The sequence below is a fragment of the Phyllobates terribilis genome, unplaced genomic scaffold (assembly GCF_046119375.1).
Source record: "Phyllobates terribilis strain yellow unplaced genomic scaffold, ASM4611937v1 Scaffold_8176__1_contigs__length_32242, whole genome shotgun sequence".
Taxonomy (NCBI): Eukaryota; Metazoa; Chordata; class Amphibia; order Anura; family Dendrobatidae; genus Phyllobates; species Phyllobates terribilis.
This window is the reverse complement of record NW_027370916.1, coordinates 10,023-32,243: the sequence shown is the minus strand read 5'-3', so window position 1 is coordinate 32,243 and position 22,221 is coordinate 10,023. Positions and strand designations below refer to the sequence as shown.

Genomic DNA, 22,221 nt, shown 5'->3' with positions numbered 1-22,221 from the left:
TGAGATCATAGATGATTGAAATTATGAAAATTGAGATTCTCCACAAAATTCTTGATTGTTAGATCCTGACCTTCAGTGGTTTCTACCAATTTCTAGATCAATTTTAATTAACTAGATCAAGAATTAGGTTCCACCAAAATTAGACCTTAAAATGCGAAAAACTTCGCAGCCGAGCAATGCTATCCAAATACTGAACAAAGTGTTAAACTATGAACATAGACTATGAATTTGTGAACCTATGAAAAAGGAAGGGAAAAAGAAATTTTGAGTCATTTACAAAATTGCCACCGCGTCACTTTTTCATCACTTTCTGTTCTTTTAGTAGGTTCACGAATTCATACTATGTGTTCATAGTTTAACATTCTGTGTTCATTATTTGGATAGCATTGTTCGGCTGCGAAGTTTCGCATTTTAAGATCTCATTTCAGCAGAAACTTCCTCACTAGATCAATGGATAGTCAATGCACTGTAGAGCTCCACTAAAAATATAAACAGGAAAAAAGGGATGAAAGAAAACTTACATCACGTCTTTGGTTCATATCTGGGCCAGGCCTGCCAATGAGAACAACACAGTACCAAATCTTAGTATCAGCTCCAGCTCGGGAGTATCCACGGGCATCACAGCCTAACTCCATTGATGTCAAAGTCCTCAACTGCGCAAGTTCTGCACCCATAAACACACAGCATCAGGGATAATAGTAACAGCTTATATACTATATAAGCAGACATAGCAATCAAAATCTTTACCATGCAGTTTATTCTCTTCCATGGCATTCAAGAACCACGAGCTGTTCACAGGACCTACAAGATACAAATATAAATACATATATGAGACAGAATTAGATCTAAAAGGTATTATGAAATAGAAGCCAAGAAGAATAGAGGAAACATGCCATAGTGAATAACTGGTTTGGTGCCTGGATCTTTCACGAAGATAGTGGCGGGTGCTGATTCTATATCATATCTGTAAACATAAATTAAGCAAGGATTTCGAGATCATAAATGGATTCAAGAATATGATAAGACACAAACAAATAAGTGCAGAAGTTTCTAGCAATATGGAAAATGATCATGTTTCAGCTGATTGTAGATTGGATTAACACATACACTGACCACCAAAAAGAAAATTCCTCCTCTCTCCATAGTACGAATGCGAAAGAGGCATAATCTTGGTAAGCCTTGGCAATTTGACGCACAAGGGGTGTAGCACGCATGCCTGTTTCTGAGAAGAAAATGACTTTCACCTTTGACCAGTGAAAGTAAATGTCAGATAAAACTAATCAGTGGAATTTGCAATAGCGAAAGTGCAAGAATGTTTTATTGGAGTTGTAAATAAAGTGAAAGAATGTGAAAAGGACTCTAATACAATTATCAGTAGAAAGCAGTTTTGTTGTTTATGGACTGGTAACCAGTGTTGCTAATACAATTGTCAAGTGAATATATGAAATAAAGAGAGAGATTACGTCAATGAGAAATATTAGACCAACACATACCTTGTGATGACCACTCTTAGCCAGGAATTTGGGACCCTATGTCAAAAAACATGAATAGCTTAATTTTGTGAGGGAAATAGTGAAACTGGAATAAGCATTGTTCTGTTCATTCTGACAGCAGATGAAACAAACGGATTCTGCTTTCTTACTTGTGACTTAACATTTATTCCTGCCTTACTGGGATGAATTTATTCATGCTACAGTAAACTAGAGAAATGTAATTTGAAGGATTGACATAATAATTACCAAGAAATTTCCATCTTGCTACACTTCAGTAATAGTGGAAAGATTAAAGGGGATCGTTTATATTACCAGTGTCTCCTTGGAGTAGTATGGAATTCGAGGTAGCTTGAGTATAGCAGTTGAAAACCAATCAGTAACTGCATCAACAGAAAGATCCCCTTCATACCTATATGAGAAAATTACAGCATTCAGCATAATTAGTAGAGACTTTTACAGCCAATATAAATGCTCAAAAGTTCAGAAAAGACCAATCCAAGCTTACCGAGCAAGACAACTGGAAGATCTACAACCTTGAGGAAATGCAACTAGCAGAGGAAGGCCTGCATAACATTTGATAAGGTAATAAAAAAATGTTTCTAGGATAAGAAGTTCGCATTATAATGCAATGACAAAGGGATGTTGAACAAAGCAAGTAGCTGATCACGATAATTAGAAGCTGAATTGAACAGTTGAGTTAAAACCTAATGTTACCATTTCGGAAGAAAGGTTGTCCTGTTGCTTTCTTATCAGCAAAATAAGCTGCAAGGTTTACTTCACCAACTTCAACAACACCGGTATTTGCAATGTCACCCAACAAGGTGGCTGCAAATTAAGTAAGAAATGATTGAAGTTGATATACATGTATATGACTGGTGAAGTAGTAGCAAGTGCCAAATTCCCAAAGTTCAGGTCTGCAAAAATCAAAAGTAATTATATATGTTTACCAATTCTCTTCCAGTTACTCGAAAATTGTCCACTGCGAGGACTTCCACGTGAATATACCTGAGCATAGGGTGGGGACAGTAAAAAATCAGCATGCGGTAACTTCCATTTGCAAATTGGAAGCTAAAGAGAAATGCAGACAACCGATGTAATACCTGGATTAGAATTGGTCGATTATCCGCCAAAACAGACTGAAAGTTGTTTGATGTTATAAAATTCAGATCATCATTATCATTAGCTGTAATATGAACAAGTTCTCTTATCAATTGCCAGATTATAAACTTCTATCCTACTAGTGGTTTGCAAGAAAGACTGTAAAGATGGTAGGGAAGAGTGACTAACCAGAATAATTATCATCAAGTAAAGGAAGGGTCATCCTAGAATAGCTTTCACCAGCATACAATTGTTTAAATTCTTCCAGAACATGCTACAATCAAATCGGAAAACAAACAAATTGTGATTAACCGGATCCATATTAAGCAATATAAAGTACAGCATAAGAAAAATTCTAAAATGGAAGGAAATCCACACACAAGTTTCTCATCAATGCAAAATAGGTCATAGTCTCTTTTCCACAGCTCATTTGATAGTAACTCATATGCATATCGTATCTGCAAGGATAAACACAATATTATTTGTTAGATAAATAGACAATACAAGCACCTTCAACACAACAATGAAGGATTTAAGTAACAAATAAGAATCTTAAACACTGATCACATACTGGAATACAATTTACTGACCTTGACAAAATCGTCTGTTTGAGGTTCGATCCCTGAATTCCTGATTTTATTCTCACAAAGATAAGTCAGTCAATAGAAAAGGATATTCAAGCAAAACTATCTATCATTCTATGAGTGATGCAAAGTTATAAACAGTGTTTATCACAGAGCCTAGTACCATACTGTAATTGTGCACAAAGCTCATCCAGAATTAGGAAAACATTTTCCTGCATCATTTACTCATCAAATTTCTATTTATAATTAGACGAACTAATGGACAAGCTGATCAAACATTTACACGTGACAAGTACAAACCAGTAGTTTGAACTATTGAAATTTGGCAGATTGTTGTTCAATTCTAAGCAATAATTTAACCCCTGGAAGATATTCGTGTGCATAAAACCAAGCATGCAATTAGAAACAGAGAGTGGGAAGTAGCATCTAATATACCAATTGGAAGAAAAATTTTCGTAGGCCTCCTTAACTTCTGCAATTGTACTAGCTCTTCTGATGCCAAGAACTGTAAATTTGATAAACATCAATCGAGATAAAAGTAAGCATTAATATCAGACAAAATCAGAAACACAAAATTAAGAATAAGATGTAGATAGAGAGATCCAGAGACCGTCGTAGTGCGAAGGAGGATATGACTGGGGGAGAATGACAAGTTGGAAGAAGAGGGACAGAGCAAGGAGTGACAGAGGCAACCAATATGCCTTGAGAACTGTCGCCAAAGGAGAGGCTTTTGCCGGAGCTTTGCTCGCCGGCGTACTGCTTGCTGGCTTCTCTGGTTGTTTATTGGTTGATGGCGACGGAGAATTCGCCATTGATTACCGAAAAAAAGTAAAATTGGGGTTCTTCGTTACACTGCTGAGCAGGAGAACAATACTCCGTACTCGTATCAGATTAAGCAAGAAATAAAAGGAAAAAGAATAAAAGATATATTGAAGTATGGTTTGACTGAATCTAGTAGTTAAAATCTTCACCATATAGATTCATATCTTATTAATTTCATTTTGAAAGAAAGAAGAATTAGATTCAGATGATGAAGAAAAAACTTCAAATGCAAAGCAATTATCAAATGATTTAGATTATATTTCTAACTTTTGCATGTATTTTTTTTGTTTGTACTATGTAATATGTATACATAATAAGTTTGATCATGCATATGAATTCCTATCACTATCATTTAGTAGTCATTTTTTTTTAGTTATTCAAATAGTCTTTTCTTTTTTTTGGAAAGGGTACGGATTATCCTGATAGTGTCTTACTACCATTATGCAAAAACAAATATAAAAAAATGTGAGATTCCCATCTTCAATTTAAATGTACATTTTTATGAATGATATACAATTATTCTAGGGTCAGTTTGTTTTGATAATTATAATGGTCATTTTATTTTTAATTTGTGTGTATAAAACTTATAATATTATTATAATGCTTCTTAGTGTATGCATGTCACAATATGCAAAGCTTACAAATATTTATTAAATGTAGTTAATGTCTCTTCATCTTCAAAGCACGAGCACACTAGAAAGAAGACGTATCCATGTCTGACGCATTTTGAATACGCGAACATTCCAACACACCTGGATACGGTCAATACACTATCAAGATACAGTAAACAATCCACACACCTTAAACACGATTTTATAGGCATTGTTCTCTCTCCAACACTATGATCTGATACGCGAAAACTCCAACACGAGCACATTCTCTATTGTTAATTTTATTCACTATATATAATGACATTGACATGATTAACTATATATTTTTTATTGTTAATCATTTTTATGCAAAAGGAATTTTATTTATTTTTCTCTTTTTATAACTAATATATTATTTTATTAAGAATTTTTAAAATAATATAATTTATATTAACATTTCTATATTTTAGATTTATCATGTTAAATGATTACATACTTTGTAGATCTATCATAGTAATTACAAACATTGCACCGATAAGTAATAAATATGACGATAGTTGCTCTTTAGTCTTTACTATATGACAGGAATGGATCTCAATCAAGCTTATGAAACTCAAAATGTTGTTAGCTAAAAATACAACAGCGCGCAGTTGCATGCATTATAGGCGAATGTGGCATCGCATTTTGATTTAAATGATACCATTACCATCTACTACAAGTCTACAAGATTATATATTCACACGTCAGTTATATATGTGTTCACTTCATCAAATTTTCGTTCATTTCTTAATTTCTCAGATCATGCGGTGCATGGATGCTCAAATCATTTGCTATAAAAGGTTAGCTCGTAATAACTAACATGGTTTAGGCTTTGTGTACTACATATTTGATGCTTAAAACAGATGGACAAAAAGAGTCAACATGTATGCTAGCTAGAAGGAATTTATCGTGAGTTTAGATTGATAGCAGATGTTCAGAAAGTATAAGGAAGTCATGAGGTGTAAGAAATGGAATGATTGAATAAAAAAACAAGTAATAGAGGAATGAAAAAATGAAACGCAAATACAATAGACAATTAAAAATCTATTGCTGATGCAATCAAGTACTCTCATGTATGCACTATTTTTTCTGCTAACATATGACGTTTCACACATTTAAAAAAACGATTTAAAAGTTGTCTTTTCTGAAATAATGTCATGAAATTTAAATTTAAACTCAAATTGGATATTGTAGACATAATTCATTTATGCTCCTAATTCCATGTCACTTATTTACTGACTGATTGACTATAATAAAATGAAAAAAATAAAGTATTTACTTTTAAGACCTTAAATTTACTATATTCTAGTCTTATCGGACAAATAGATAGTATTGTTCATACAACTATAATATAATATAATATAAACTTACATATACACTATTACATAAATGTAGTCTATATATAATTCTGCAATCCTTTTATGGGTTTTTGTTTTTGTTTTGGCGCCATACTACCTACATGGCTAATTCGGATATTACGCTATATACATAAACTGATAAAGAAACATTATTTATTTATATCCCACTTCTATGGGTCTTTATAACAACCAACTATTCATCTCCATCATCATCATCTTCTTTAGAAGTTCCAGATTGAATCAATGTCTAGAGGCTCCATAGATCCCGAACGACCGACTTGATCAACAAACGGGTCAGCTCCGGTGTCATATCCGAATCCGCGCACAGTAGATGAAGTGCCAGGATTCATTTCACCACCACAGAAGCCCTGGTTCAGATCATCCAAGTAAGAGCTAAGAAACGGGTTCACTTCAGGCGGATATAGGGCTCCGTTTACAGGGTAGTAGTCTTGATAGAACTCATTCGGATCAATAATAGGCTTCATGCAGGACCCGTCCTCCATGGATGCACTGGCTTCTGTTTCTTCTGATAGTAAGAATTTATTTTCACCTGAGTTTTTGTAGAACACCCTGCAAACCACCCATTCATTCTGCCACCAATAACCAGCTAACAAGGATTATGAACTATTACCGAAACGGATAATCTTTAACACTAATTATTATAAGATGTTATTTTCTAATTCCGTCTACAGTTGATGTTAGACTAAAAAAAAAATCAAATTATTCAAAACCTTTCTGCTAGTGGCATTTTGTTATATGTTCTACCTAGTTAAAAATTTAATATTAATGAAGTTTTTATTGAGATTAATTAAAAAATCATATATGATTACATTTTTGTTTAGGATCAAAAATTATAGCTGAAAGAATATTCAAATACCGAGGAAGTACTAATTTCCCAATATAGATCGTATATGTTACGTTCTCTTTTCAGATTATTTAGTCGTGATCTATAAATTGTTGCGCACATATTAATTTAGTAAACTAACTGCATTATGGTAAAAAATAAAAGAAGTAAATGATTAACCTTTACACTCTTTGGAGAAGGGTGCAATCTGTATTCATGCATAATCCAGTTGGTTTTTTCACCTCTTGGAGCTCTCCCTTGGTAAAAAACCAGAGTCTTCTTCATCCCCACAATAGCTCTTTGCCTGTAAATCTCCTTGTCTTTCCCTGTAGCTTTCCAGTAACCTGCACTGGTTGCCCTATTTGCCCTCACACCAGTGGAGTATTTCTTGTCCTTTAAACTGAAGAAGTACCACTCTTTTTCTCCCAGTTTTGCCATCTCTGAACCCAAAAGGTTAATAGTTAGCAAAATAGTGGTTTTTACATGCATGACATACAAATGTAAGACTATTGAATTAACTTACTGGGCAAGTCCCAAGGCTCACAGGTGTTGAAATCAGCCTCTCCAATGGCGACTGCAGTGAAGTTAACATTAAGAGTCTTTGAGCACAGGTAGTTGAAAATGAGCTCTTCGTCTGTTGGGTGAAATCTGAAACCAGGAGGTAAATCAATGTGGTCTTCCTCTTCCTTGTAAGCCCCTTTTAAAGTTGAACTTTCCATTTCAATGTCTTTGATTAAGGTTTTTGTGTGTCTTTGTATATAGACAGAGATTTAATATCGGTATTGAAGGTTATAAGAATATTTGAGTATGAATGATTTTTTGGATAAACACTTCAAAGACATGAAGAGAATGGCGTAATATATAGTGATTTACTTGAGGGGAGAGTCGTGGAATGTAAGAAAAGCTATGAGTCAAGATTTATTGTTCTCCTTATTTTACTACTTTTTTCCTAATATTCTAATGTTGAAGATGCATGTTTGGATAAGTATAACATAAAACGTGAAGCGTCATAGTAAGAGTTGTTTTGTACAAGAAAAAGCTTATCATTTATTCATGAAATTCTTACAGATGTTAAATGTAAATTCAGGTAATAGTTAATTAAGAATCAGTGTGCAGTCGATTATCTGGTATTTTTAATAATTAATATATTGAGAATATTTTTTAATTTTCATTGATACATATAACTATACATGTGATAAATAACGTAAATGATATATAAAATTGAGAAAGAAACCTTCTCAATTAACAAATAATAAATAAAAATTAGAAAAGTGTATGAATGACTGAATTAGTGATGAAAAATCTATGTACTCTAATTCAATATCATTATGACACTAAATGGCACTAGGTCGTTTATGTAGATGTGATTGGTTTTTCCTTAATACATTTAACCTATGATTAAGTGGTCTTTTAATTTTATATATACACGTATAAATAGGATAGTCATGTATACCAGAGCTTATATGTAAAGTTTTTTTTTAGTAATTTGATAAACATAAGATAATAAGAATGCACAAAGAAAATGTGAATGAGGTTTTAGTGATCGGTTTGTAATGTAGAAAATGAGCTTAAATTGAACATGCAAGTCGAATTGATGTTATAATATGTAACGCATTATGTGATAGCTCTATATGGACCTACATACATCTAACTTGTAGCACAAGATCTTTATGAGGGCAATGTAGTTATTAAAATAAAATTCTACCAAAAACAAAGTTATTAAAATAAAAGAATTTGAGTTGAGCTCATTATTTTATTAAAACCAAGCTTGTGTTTATCCAAATGTAAGCGAACCTTAACCACCAATATGCATGTGTGTGCATACTATCTTAAACGCAATGCTACATTTTGTCTAGAGAATAAAAGTAGGCATATAATGCTACATTTGTCTTATTTAACATCTTAACAAACAGAGCAGTAATAGATTTACCTCATAAATTACCTCGTAAGAAACGGCATTAAGAAGGCCACGACAATGACTAATAAATCTTGAATTAGTAATCCGTGTAATAAAAACAAAACTTCTGTATACCACGCATGGCTACTAAAGAATAGAGAGTAAATAGATTAGCCAATGGTATATAAATGCAATGAGGCATTGATTTGCCTCGTAACAAAAGGCATTAAAAAAGCCATGACAATTAATCTTGAATTACTAGTCCATGTAAAAAACAAAATTTGTGTATCTAGTATCCTGCTAATATGATTACTATATGAGCATATCTGATGTCCCTTCAAGGAGAACTGATTAGTGAAATCCTAAAATAAATAGTAGTCCTTGTGTCCTATAACATAAATCTCATATTTCATTTCTGATATTTCTAAATTTAAATCTTATTTTTTATTTTAATGAGTTTTTTATACTATCCATTTCATCAACTCTCCATACTCTTTTATATTTTTTTAGTTTATTTTTACACTCTCTTTATCAAATGTGATCTTTTAAAAGGTATGGTGGTACTGTAACAGTGTTAGAGCATCCGCATTGATACGGTTTTTTAAAGATTTTTTAGCAGTTTTTTAGCTTTTTTTATTCATTCTTCATACTTTAAAAACTCAACTCACTTTTTCTCTACAGACATGATTTTTTAAACCGGTTTTTTAGCCCAATTTTTTAACTATATATTTATTTACCTATCAAGTATTTAATTACAAAATATACTTTGAATAGTAAATCTATAATTTAAAATTTTATATATTATTTACAAGCTATTATATTAATTTTGAATAATAGTTATTATTAGTAAATCTGGATATATTATATATTTATAAATATTTTTTTATATTTATAAATACATTGTATACCTAACTACATGGAAATTTTATATTAATATAAGAGGCAGATGCGTTAAAATGGTCCGTGTATAGCACGGACACAAAATAAATTCACCAACTCACATATGTACGAATTGCCTTGCATATTAATATTAAAATCAAAAGTTTGGTTTTTTAAAGGTTTGGAAGTAAGAAATCAAATCCTTGATTTTTTAGCAAAAAGGTACATATGACTAAAACACTTATATTAAAATAATGCTAAAAACCCATCAAAAGTAACCAATGTGGATGCTCTTAGCTAGTTAATTAGTTACCGCAAGATTAGATTGACGGAACACTTTGACTCGGCAGCTTGTGATTGGTAGGAAACCTAAGGATAATGATAAAGATTGAAAGTATGTCTTGAGTTTATAATGATTTTCGAAATCATACCAAGATTATGACACACCTATTTTTATTTCTTTGTTAAACAAGATAACCATATAACGACTATTTGTGTTTATCTTCTAACATCCTAATGATATTTGAATATCGATTAGTATAATATATATCATCAGGACACATAATAAATATACTTAATAAGAGGTGAGTTCCGGTGAAAACAACCCTTATGATGTGAAGTGCGAAACATGTTGAGCTATTAGATTAGAAAATGGAGGGCTGAGATTAAAAGATGAGTTTTTTAATGAATTCACGCGGTGACATTTTTGTAATTAATGGTGAACTGTTTTTTTTTTTTTTTTTACGTTTTCTGGGTGTTTTTTTTTATCACTTTAGATGTGAACATTAGCGTGTTATATGTGTACCCGAGAAAGTTCGCACTTCACACCATAATGATTGTTTTCACCGGATCCTTATTCTACTTAATAAAAAATTAAATTTTAAATAATGACTTTATTTCCATATCAAGAGGTGATAAATAAGAGTCTAAAAATAATATATTTTATTGTCATGGATTTATTAATACCCCATTCTCAAATTTAGTTTTTAAATATTTTTAATAATATTTACATATAATAAATTGTTTATAAAAACATATATACATAAAACAATCAAAACATAAAGTAATAAACTTTCTAACTTTAAATTGAAAAAGTTTTTATATTTAACTTCTTATTCATTGTCCCGAGAAAACAAGTCGCAAAACCCAATAAAAATAATACAATAAATATTACTCCATCCGTCTCCTTTTCTTCTTCTCATTTTTAATCGGTGCATTTGTCGAGACACGTTTTTTACGGTAAATATCTCCAAATTTAAGTTAATAAAAATAATATCTTGTTAAAGTACTTGTCGAGACGAATAAAACACGACCAAACATGACTATGTTTTTCATATACATCAAAAAAATCTAGCTTTTGTGCAATTATAAATGAACACAAAGCAACAAGGTTTAGGCCTGATAGAGCATCCCAACTTCAATCCTCTGAGGAAGAGGAACTCCGGTAGCAGGCAAAGCAGACCTACAATTACTATGCATGACTTCATAAAACCCCAACATTATCCTATCAAACCACCCACAGCTCTCTCCAACATAAAACCTCGTCTTCCCTCGTACATGCACTACATCCACATTCTTAGCATCATCCAACGCCTTCACTTCATCTTCAACCTCATCCTCACCACCCCTACAATTCCTAAGATGGTCCATTAAACAACCCGTAACCTGGTCCACAAAACCGCACCCTTCGAGCTCAAGGGAGTCGCAATACCCGTACTGAATCACACACCCGTAAACTCCTCTTATGCCGAGCTGCTTCACTAGTATCCGTTCGTGTGGGGCCACTTTCGGGACCAGTAAGTACCTGAGGGTGGTGAAGATTGTTACGCGGTGGAGTGATTTTACGTTCTTGATGTAGTGGCCGAGGACCGGAGTTAGCCCGTCTTGGATGTTGGTGTAGAAGAAACAGAGACCGGGTACCCGTTGGACCCGCGGGTCCGATAGAAGCTCTTGCAGTCTTTCTGTGTTGATCCGGTGGGTTAGTTCGTAGTCGAGTTTTCTTTGTCTTCCGTAGAACCAACCGAACATGATGAAGGCGAGGATTAAGGAGATCGCGAAAGGGATCCATCCGCCTTCTAGGAGTTTGTTTAGAACGGCGCTTACGTAAACTCCTTCCATTACAAGAAACGTAGCGGAGAAGAGGGTAACTAGTAATATGGGCGTTCTCCATATGGTTATCATGACTAGGGTTAGAAGTAGAGTGGTGATGATCATCACCATCGTCACAACAACACCTGCAAAGAACAAATGTATAAAGCTTAGTATATCAAAGATGTAAGTGTAATTGGACCGATAACTTTGATATACTAATTTTCAAAGAAGGTACAAGAATAAGAAGAATTTTCTGTTGAAATTAGACCTTAAAATGCAAAAACTCGTAGCCGAACTTCACTATTCGAATTATGAATTGTTAAGTATTAAATTGTGAACATATAGTATGAATTCGTGAACTTATTAAAAAACCCTAAAGTGACGAAAAAGTGAATTGGTGATAATTTTATACATAACTCAAAATGTTCTTTTTTCCTTTCATTTTTAGGAAGTTTACAAATTCATACTATATGTTCATAGTTTTAACACTCTAAGTTCATTATTTGGATAGCGAGGTTCGACTACGATATTTTCGCATTTTAAAGACTAATTTCAACTAAACCTAATTCATAAGAGTAATATTCCTAGACATGAAAAGATATCATTCTGATATCACTCATAAGTCATACCCATATACTCTTATACTACTAAACCATATATCAGTTTGATATCGGTATCTGCCTATCTGGATATACCAAACAAGAATATGGGTATAACTGACTCACTAATAGGGTTAAAGTGAGATAAGAGCTTGTTATACCAAACGCATTTCCGATTTCTTTGCCATCTCCGAAAATGAGTATGACAGCCACACAGAGGACCATGAGTATGTAGTTGACTTCAGGGGAGTAAACTTCGCCTTCTTTGCAAGAGGAAGTGTGAACAACCTTTACACGAGGGAAGTAATCCAGTACAACCGACTGTTTGATAACAGAGAAGGTGGCCGAAATCAGAGATTGGCTAGCAACAACTGCTGCAAGTGTGGAGACTACAAACATAGGCCAATAAACCTTTTCGGGTATGAACTTATAGAAACCATCTGTTGAGTCATAGGGGTGTTTAATGAGGTATGCTGTTTGGCCTGCGTAAGTGAGAACCAATGATGGGTATATTGTCACCAAAAATGCAAGCTGATGAAGGATAAAGAACAAAACTTGGATCAGTACAATACTACAATGGAATCATAGACGAGTGAATTGATTATAAATATGACCTGAATGGAGGGTTTACTGAAATGGCCAAGATCAGCAAACATTGCTTCTGAACCTGATCACGGACACATGTAAAGTGATGAAATTGGGCATCTAAAATACAGATTTGTGTAATTTTCAGCAGCGGACTGACCTGTAATGCAAAGGACAGTGCCACCGAGTAACAGCCAACTCTCCTTCCCATGGTGGGAGAAAAGATGAACAACGTAATGTGGAGATATTGCCTTGAATATAGTTGGGTAATGTTTGACTATGTTATAAACTCCTACAACGGGTGTGGTTAAAGTCCACAGACCCATTATAGGGGAGAAGAGGAAACTGACTTTTGAAGTACCAAATCTTTGTAACAAAAAAAGGGCAATCAAGATTACTGCAGAAATGGCTTCCACCAACGCTGCCACATTCGAACAAAAAATGTCAATACAAAAGGTATTAAGCTTTCCAACTTAAACTCAGAACATAATACAAAGGAGCTTACATTTACTAACAGATGGGAAAGGAGCTCTTATTCCATCAATTGCAGACAAGACTGGAAAGAAAAAGAGTATTTGGACTTAATTTTTATTGATGAATTATAGTAATATGGGATTGTCGTAAATATACAGACCTGAAATTGCTGGTGTAAGTATACCATCACCGATTATCATGCACATTCCAAGCATTGCAATGAAAAGAAGTACCCTCTTAGCAACCAAATTCCTTTCAAAATATTTCCCAAGGCGACTTGGCTTTTGAGTGCCTTCACGTACTGAAGAATTTGATTTTCCTGAACTGTTGTTGTTAGAGAGGATTCCTATGTTCAAATGCCTGCAGAGTAGGGAATAGAGTGCAAATGTCCCCCCTGTCGAAATTCTTAGTTATAATATCATACCATTGATTCATAAAGTTGTCATTAATTTTCAATAACAGAGGACTGAAGTATCAATACTAACTAGATAGGTTATCTTGAAGATACCTTCTCCTTGATCATCAGCATTGAGAGCAATTCCAACATACTTGACCACACCAATAAGAGAAAGTGTCCAGAACATAATACTGTAGATCCCCAAATAGTCTGCTTCTGATGGAGACTTCAATTGCATCGATGGGTACACATAAAGAGGGGATGTAACCAACCCTCCGAACACAACACCCAGTGTTCTGTATGCCATTAGAGCTGTGCTCCATTTACCCTTATATAACATAATAACTTTTAAACTAGACCTTGAAAATTCAGAAGTAACAGAAAAGTTTCTTTGATGCCAACATGCAACAACTATTTTTTAGTACAAGCAATGGATGCACTGTATTAATCTTTTATTCCACTGCCTGGCCTACCAGTTTGAATATAAAAAGATGCAAAAGTTATTCATTCATCTTTTGGATAATGGGATGATGTTGACTCAAAGAGCATGCCAATCACTGCATTAGTGAACTACTCAACCTTGATCAATAAATAATAAGGTATAATAAACTAAAATTACCTCAAAATATACTTTATTAGACTTCAGATGTCAAGTCACTGGAAAGGCACAACTTTAATCTATGTACTTGATTAAACAATATTTAAACCAAAATCAACTCATGATGTCAGCTTGAAGAAACTGATTTTCTTAATTACAGTCATGTTAAAAGTGTTCACAAGAATATACACTGAAATTGAGTCGGAGGAACATACCTAATAGCACTAACAATTAAGAGTAAGTGAGTAACAATGGTAATTAGGTAAAAAAAAATAAAGACACACGGCGATTACTCAAAGTCGTGGCGACAACAAGAAGGAAGAGAACAAAAAATAGAAAGGCAGCCTCTTACAAAGTGACAATCCGTGAACAAATTGAAAACAATAAAGAGAGAGGAGTTTGGATTCACCTTATCGGCGTGGCTATTCTTTGGTAGAGCCATGGATCGAGTGCTATTGTGACCTTCCACCACAACTTGGAGGGACGTCGAGTCACGTGAGTCCGCCGGAGGAGTGAGGGTCGACATTGTACGTACGGCGCAGGCACAGCGCGAGCCACCGATGTCGTCCGAATTGAAGGGGGAGAGAAAGAGTGTGCGCGTGAAGTAGGCCTGGAATTGGGATTCTGAACTGTAATTCGTGCGCTTCCCCGTTTTATATGAAGAGGAGAGGAGAGGAGAGAGGAAGGTGAGGAATTAGAAACGTTTTAAATTGTGAATCTGAATAAGAACAGAGTGACTCTTTCTACGCTACTAGCTGACGACCGCCGCCCGCCGTTTTTGTTTTTACATGAATATTTTGTGCGGTATTGTTCTGGTGGTAGACTTATGGATATATTCTTAAATTTTGATTAAAATAATAAATTTATCATAAAATAATTAAAATAACTACAAATAATTGGATAAGTAAAATAATTGTAATTATTTTTCAATTGTGTTGAAATTCAATCTTATTTCATATGGCTACCTTTCGGCTTTAATAGTATCATATATTCATGTATTGATAACAAAGAACCACTAATATATTGCTGACTATTATATCAAATCATACTCATGATCAACTGTCAAATCTCGTGTACTGAAAGTAAAAGATACTCCCTCAGTCCCAATATGTTCTTCTTGTTTAGAAGAGGGACACTATTTATAATTTAGGATGATTATTTCGATTCTTCTCAATCTATAAATAAAAAATAGTCATGTGAGATTTTGTTGTATTCGTCTCAATTAGTACTACATGTATATCAAAATTTTATATCTTTTATTACTGTATAACAGAATATATAAGCGTTGTAAAACACGTCTCGACAAATATGTCGGAGTGAAATAGGAAGAACATGAGGGAATAAGATTGATTTTTCCATAAGATAATGTTGAAAATACATACAAAATTGAGAGGTTATAAATACATTATAAGCACCCTTTCGTAGTATTTTTTTCATATAGATGGGTGATAGTAGGATTTCTTCTAAGGTGGAGGTCATCTCACATCATCATTAGGGATGACGGTAAACAATTTTGTGAGAAGACGGCGGTTTGCAGTTGTTAAATCAACAAGCATGTGCTCCGTCATCCTGACACAGAAGTCAGGTAAATAGTTGTGACCGAGATCCCGAACACTTTGTTGAAGGGATGCGATAACCTGTGAGTCGCATTCTGGAGATGCTAGAATGTCAGCTGCTTGATTTGCTTCTTTGTAGCAGTAGAAAGTCTGCGAACCTCTTGGAATGAGCGAAGGTATGTCTTGATGTCGTGCACGATAGACTCGATTTTCCAAGGTATGTATCAGACGTCCTTGATGGCATTAATTACAGAAAGATTGTCGCCTTTGAAGACAACCCTATCAATAGATTTTGTGGATGCTTCCTTAATAGCGTATAGGGATGCTAGAGCTTCTGCTTGCAGAACTGATGTACAAGAAATCATTGTCTTGTTAAGAAATAACACTTTACCGTCGGAATCTCTAGCTATGAATGCAGTAAATGCCTTCCCCGGCAGCGTCACAGAAGCATCGAAGTTGACTTTAATCCATCCTTGAGGGGGCTTTTTTCATGAGATGTTTTGGCGGTTAATCTTTTTCCGTTAAGAATGATGCGATGTAGATCCTTCCATTTTAAGAGTTGACTCCTAGTTGATGTATTGGAAGAAGGCCAAATCAGCTGGGACGGTGTTGGATCTGCCATTTTGAAGATCATTTTATTAAGATGCAACCATATATTACACCATAGAAAACACATTTGTTTTTCTTTTGTATTGTGATTTAGAAAATGCGGTAGATCGTCCTGGAATGTTGAGGATCGTGCTAATGTGTATGAGTGCCTCAATCTCATTTGAAATTTATTTATCATTGCTAGTGTGTAAGGGAAATCAAAAAATAGATGGTGTGTATCTTCATAAGGTGCTCCACACATTGAACAAGCTGAAGGGATAGTGTCTACGAACCGGTTAATTCTTTCCGTTGTTGGGAGACAGTCGCTAGTTGCCTTCCAAAGAAACGTTTGAATTGTGGGTGGTATTTGAAGTCGCCAGATATGGTTCAAAATAGAGGTGGATGAGGGCGGATAATGTTGCGTAATGAGTTGGATAGCAGATTTGGTGGTAAATTCCACCGAGGATGATAGTTTCCAGATTAGTCTGTCTGCCGTATCGGCCATGTGAATATGGATTTGGAAGATTGTATCGACTATTGGAATAGGTAGGACAGTAGCTAGCTGAATTGGGTCCCATTGCTTGGACGACAAGATGAAATCACTGACTTTGGACCGAATATTATAAATTTGGGGATTGAAATATTGTTGGATATTAATATCTGGAATCCAATTATCAGTCTAGAAGTTGATGGTTTGACCATTTTCTACCAACCACAACGTCCCTTTTTGGAAAGTTTGACAAAGGTGCATTAGACGAGAGAATTGCCAGGATTGATTTCTTTTTTTGTTGTATTTGTGGATGCTTAAATGACCTAAATATTTTTCTTAATACGCCGAACCCAAGGGTTGTTAGGATCAGTCTCAATTTTCCATAACAATTTCATTTGTAAGGAAGAATTAAGATGAGACGCTTTATGAAGGCCCAATCCAACCATGGACTTAGGGCGACAGATTTTATCCCATGCCAGAAATGGTGGCGCATTGGAGTTTTGTTTATGCCAGAAGAATCGACTGTTGTTGTCATCTATTTTGTTACAAACTCCTATTGAAAGGAGAAAACTCTGCATGAGGTAGTTGTTCATGAATAATAAGTTTGACTGAATTAAAACTGGCCTTCCAGCCATGGAGACCAAATTTGCTTTTCATGTGGATAATATTTTATTAAGTTTAGATATAGCAAAATCAAAGCATTCATTTTCAACCTTGTCTGCTACAATTGAAATTTCTAAGTACTTTTTCATTGTATTTGTGACTCTAATATTTAGAATAGCTGCTAATCTCTCATTTTTATCATTAGATATGTTTGTGAGGATTGAAAAGAGCTCTTGTGGTAGTTTATATTAAGGCCCAATAGTTGTGTAAATTTATGTAGTGTTGATTTAACAAAATGCATGTTTCGCTTTGTGGCATTCGCAAAGATGATAATATCATCAGCGAAACTAAGAAATGGGAAGCAAGATCCGTGAATTGTGAGTTTGACCCCGACTTTTCTATTTTGTTTTCACTCTCATCTTTTGTTATGCTTGTTTACATAGTCTAGATATAGTCTAATTTTATCTTCATAGTGATATTACATGTACACAATTTTTCTAACATATATGATTTTATTTAAAGTGGAATGGCCATTTGAGACACAACATTTTCTTTTAATTTTAAACACGAAAAAATTCATCAATTTATTAGCATTCATTTACAGTTCTTTTGTGAAAAAACTTTTATCCACAAGAGGCGAGGGTCCCTCTCACCCCTACATTGCTCCGCCTTTGAGAATCTTAATATCTATTAAAGTAAAAGTATTTCAAACCTTCTTAAAAGTTTAGGGCGTGTTTGGTATCCATATCTAGATATCAGCTATGGGTATGAGATATCACTCATATCTATATCTGTATTTGGTACAATCAGTATATCGATATAAAACTGATTTCTGTTGTTTGGTATGAGATAAAAGATATCAGGTATGGGTATCAAAGTGATATCAGAGTGTGTTTTTGATATCTCTCTAAAATTTGGTATATCAAATATATCAACCATACCAATACCCATACACGATATCTCATACTCATACCTGATATCTCATACCCATATCTCGATACCCATACCTGATATCTAGATATCAATACCAAACGAGCTCGTAGACTCCACCATTACTTATGTGTTCATCTCCTATTTGTCACTCTTCTCTCTCCTCTTTATTAATATTTTCTTCTTTTTTTTCTTTTTCCATCACCTATATATATAGGGACTGTCTATATGTACTTCATTTTTATCTATATGCACTTTTTCTTGCATGTCTAAGTGAGGAGTGCTACATTTGCATGCCTAAGACAGGCATGCTAGGGCATTACAGGGACGAAAAACTTGCACGACAAAACTAGGCGTGCAACAGCACGCCCAGACCGGGCGTGCCAATTCGGCACTCGGTAAACCAGCACGCCCAAATGGGGTGTGCAAGTCCTGCTGCTTGATACTGGCACGCCGCATTTTGGCATGGCTTTGCATGCCCCATTTGTGGGCAAACTCTTGCATGAAGTGCACGACTATCCTGGGCGTGCAAGGTGAAACAAACACGCCTGTCCTGAGCGTGCAACCATGATCGATCGTTGTTTACAAGCATGCCTAAGTTAGGCGTACAAATTGTGACTGTTGTTCACAAGCACGCCTATGGTAGACGTGCATGTTTGTAACGGGCAAAATGGGCACGCCTCACCTGTGCGTGTCCAACGAATATATTTTTTTGAAAAACTCAATTTTTTGCCTATAAATATGTTGGTTTTTGAAATCATTGTAGAAACAAGTTTTTGCTTTCAAAATGGATCACCGTGATTATAGTGAGTTTAGTGATGAGGAAGATAGTGACTATTCGGATAGTTCAGATTCAGATGAATTCGATTACGATGATGGATGACTAGACGATTGTGTCGTTAGTAAATATAATTTAATTAGTTTTTATTGTTAGTGATTAATTTCATGAGATTAGTAGTAATTACTATGAAATTTAGCTCATATGTTGCAATAGTTAGATGAGGTGAGTTCCGGTGAAAACAACCCTTATGGTGTGAAGTGTGAAGCATGTTGAGCCATTAGATTAGAAAATGGAGGGTTGAGATTAAAAGATGGGTTTTTTAATGAATCCACGCGGTGGCATTTTTGTAATTAATGGTGAACTGTTATTTTTATTTTTATTTTACGTTTTCTGGGTGATTTTTTTATCCCTTTAGATGTGAACATTAACGTGTTATATGTGAACATTAGTGTGTTATATGTGTACCTGAGAAAGTTCGCACTTCACACCATAAGGGTTGTTTTCACCGGATCCTTATTCATAGTTAGATAATAGTAAAAAAATCCAATTTAAGTTGATATAACATTGAAATTTAAATTTTAGAGCGAAGACTTCAAAGAACATTTTATTACTGATAAAGAGTGGGATACAAACGAAGAGTTGTATAATTGGGGGATAAATGTAGCGAAGAAATTGATGATAGTATTGGTAAAAAATTCGACAACCAAACACTGAATTGTTATGGTATGTGATAGATTCGGTCCACCAAGGAATGGTAGACCAAAGGAGAATGTAATGAACCCAGATTTGCCAGTTCCTAGAATCCGCAAATCGACATCGAAGAAGTACTATTGTGACTTTGAGATAATTGGGATTAGGAAAGCAAAACATAGTTCAAAATGGATAATATGTGTTATTGAAGGTCGACACAACCATAAGTTAAGGGATTCCTTTATTGGGAACTCATTCATCGGACGAATGACCCCCGAGGAGAAGTTAGAAGCTAGGAGGTGGGGGATGGTTTGAGGACTCCAACGCAGATATTAAGTGAGTTGAGGAAAACTTTTCTTGGGAACGTGACATCTTGGAAGCAAATTGCCAACTTCTTACAGAAGCTTGATTATGAAGATCATGGAGAGCTAACGGTTACACAATGGTCCCTTAAATTCCTGGTCAACAATGCTTATATTGTATATCCATTACGGAATAAGACTACGCACGAGCTCGAAATCCTTTTCTTTGCTAACAAAGAGTCCTTGCTGTTGTTGAAGAAGTTCCCGTACGTGGTAGTTATGGACGCCACATACAAGACAAACAAGTAAGATAATTATTCTTTTAATGGTTAGATTTTATTTATTTGTGTCATCTCTTATGATGGTTACTCTTTGTATCCATAGGTAAGACATGCCATTGGTGCAGATGGTTGGGTTCACTTCCACTCACTTGACTTTCAACATTGGGTTTGCATTCACTCGAGCTAAAAAGACTTTACACGTGGATATTGAAAAGACTACGAGCCTTGTATGAGGAGTTAGGAGTAAAGCCAATAACAATTATGACCGACGGTGAGAAGGCCATCATCAATGCAATAGGCACTGTATTTAGAGGTGAAGTTCAACATTTACTATGTTGGATGCATATTAGACATAACATTAAGGCACACGCTACATCCGTATTGAAGAATAGTGACACGGTACAAGCCTTTACAAATCAATGTTGGTCACTTTTTTTGTCAACAACCGAGGAAAAGTACGAAGAGAGGCTTGCATTGATAAGGAACTCATGGAAGAGCGGCCTTGTTGGATATGTGGAGAGTGAATGGCTAATTCCGTACAAGAAGAACATAGTGAGAGCGTGGATGGATAATCATCTACACTTCTTCACGAGGACTTCAAACAAGTAGTTTTTATTTAATTGATCATAGCTTTTCATGTATCAATTTGAATCAACATCATTATTTGTTTGTTTTCAAAGGATGGAAAGAATGCATAAGGTATTGAAAAAAATTATTGGATCTAGTAGAGGGGGTTTCAACAGAGTTATTGTCCGGATCCACCATGCTGTCATACTACGACTTGACTCGATTTTGGTAAGCTTTAACACATCACTTACAAAGCACCCAACTGATTTTGATGATCCAAAGATGCCATCATGGATAAAGAAGATTTTTCAAATCTCTTCTACAAGGTTTCTGATAAATGCTTTGACCACTTATTGATCTCGTACGAGCGGGTAATCAATTTTGATTTTGAAGAGGAATGCACGGATCACTGGGTTAGAAACTGTCTTGGCTTACCATGTGTCCATGAAATTGCAAAAGCCCTTATCAATAAGACACCTTTGATTCCTGACGATGTCCATGATTTTGGAAGGAGTTGTCATGGGATGTCGTTTCATCAAATGAGCAAGGTTATGATAATATTCGGATGTCGCTTCAAGAGATCAACCTGAGAGAGATGTGGTCAAAGTTTGGGAGTGGGGCGTTAAGGAAAAGCACGGCAGTACAACTTAGCGAGTTGTACAATGACTTGGATAATCCAGCATAAAGTAGTATGCAAGAGCCCACCGGAATCCGAAGAAAAGGAAGGCCACCAGGTGCGAAGAACAAGAACAAAGTAGATGCAAGGAGAAGAGTTTGTTTGAGCATAGAGAAAAAGAGTTAAAGGTGTATGAGAAGGAGAAGAAGGCTAGGGAGAATGCAAAGGAGAAGGCCATTCAGAGTCAGGGTAGGCCTCAAGGCCGTCCTAGGAAGGATGCATTGCCTCCAAAGGTAGAGGTGTTTGGTAGTGCAGATGTGAGGAGCGAACAAGATTCTATATTGTTTTCGGAGTTGACTTTGGGTTGAAGATGTAGATGAGTTTTGGGTCCCGTATATCAACGAACCTCATGATGTACTATCGGATGGTCACTATGGATATAGGAGCTTGGCGATACTGCTTGGTTGGG

The 22,221-nt window shown here is 35.0% G+C and overlaps 2 protein-coding genes across 2 annotated transcripts; both read right to left on the bottom strand.

The window, feature by feature from the left end:
• Positions 1-521: 521 nt before the first annotated feature.
• On the bottom strand, positions 522-3,987 carry LOC141252095 (dnaJ homolog subfamily C member 16-like; the record flags this gene model as incomplete). The annotated part of the gene is made up of 15 exons (XM_073670465.1): positions 3,786-3,987; positions 3,611-3,680; positions 3,182-3,221; positions 2,972-3,049; positions 2,781-2,865; positions 2,594-2,676; positions 2,441-2,498; positions 2,208-2,318; positions 1,999-2,056; positions 1,806-1,902; positions 1,494-1,529; positions 1,108-1,244; positions 894-964; positions 748-801; positions 522-664 (listed from the first exon to the last, which is right to left on the bottom strand). Coding segments are annotated over exons 1-15 (1,323 nt in total), but the record flags the coding sequence as incomplete, so codon positions are not given.
• A 7,009-nt stretch (positions 3,988-10,996) lies between these two features.
• LOC141252094 (uncharacterized) lies at positions 10,997-14,874 on the bottom strand. The gene is made up of 9 exons (XM_073670464.1): positions 14,758-14,874; positions 14,491-14,563; positions 13,862-14,161; positions 13,514-13,747; positions 13,385-13,435; positions 13,040-13,300; positions 12,909-12,961; positions 12,456-12,825; positions 10,997-11,838 (listed from the first exon to the last, which is right to left on the bottom strand). Exons 1-9 carry the CDS (start codon positions 14,872-14,874, stop codon positions 10,997-10,999), a joined length of 2,301 nt encoding a protein of 766 aa, XP_073526565.1.
• Positions 14,875-22,221: the final 7,347 nt, after the last annotated feature.

Excerpts from the sequence above, each read along its gene's own strand:
- LOC141252094 (XM_073670464.1), bottom strand. The coding sequence starts at position 14,874 with ATGTCGACCCTCACTCCTCCGGCGGACTCACGTGACTCGACGTCCCTC. Across the intron at positions 13,301-13,384 it reads TTTCCCATCTGTTAGTAAAT|CGTTGGTGGAAGCCATTTCT; the intron begins GTAAGCTCCTTT and ends CGAATGTGGCAG. Across the intron at positions 12,826-12,908 it reads TCAGTAAACCCTCCATTCAG|CTTGCATTTTTGGTGACAAT; the intron begins GTCATATTTATA and ends ATCCTTCATCAG.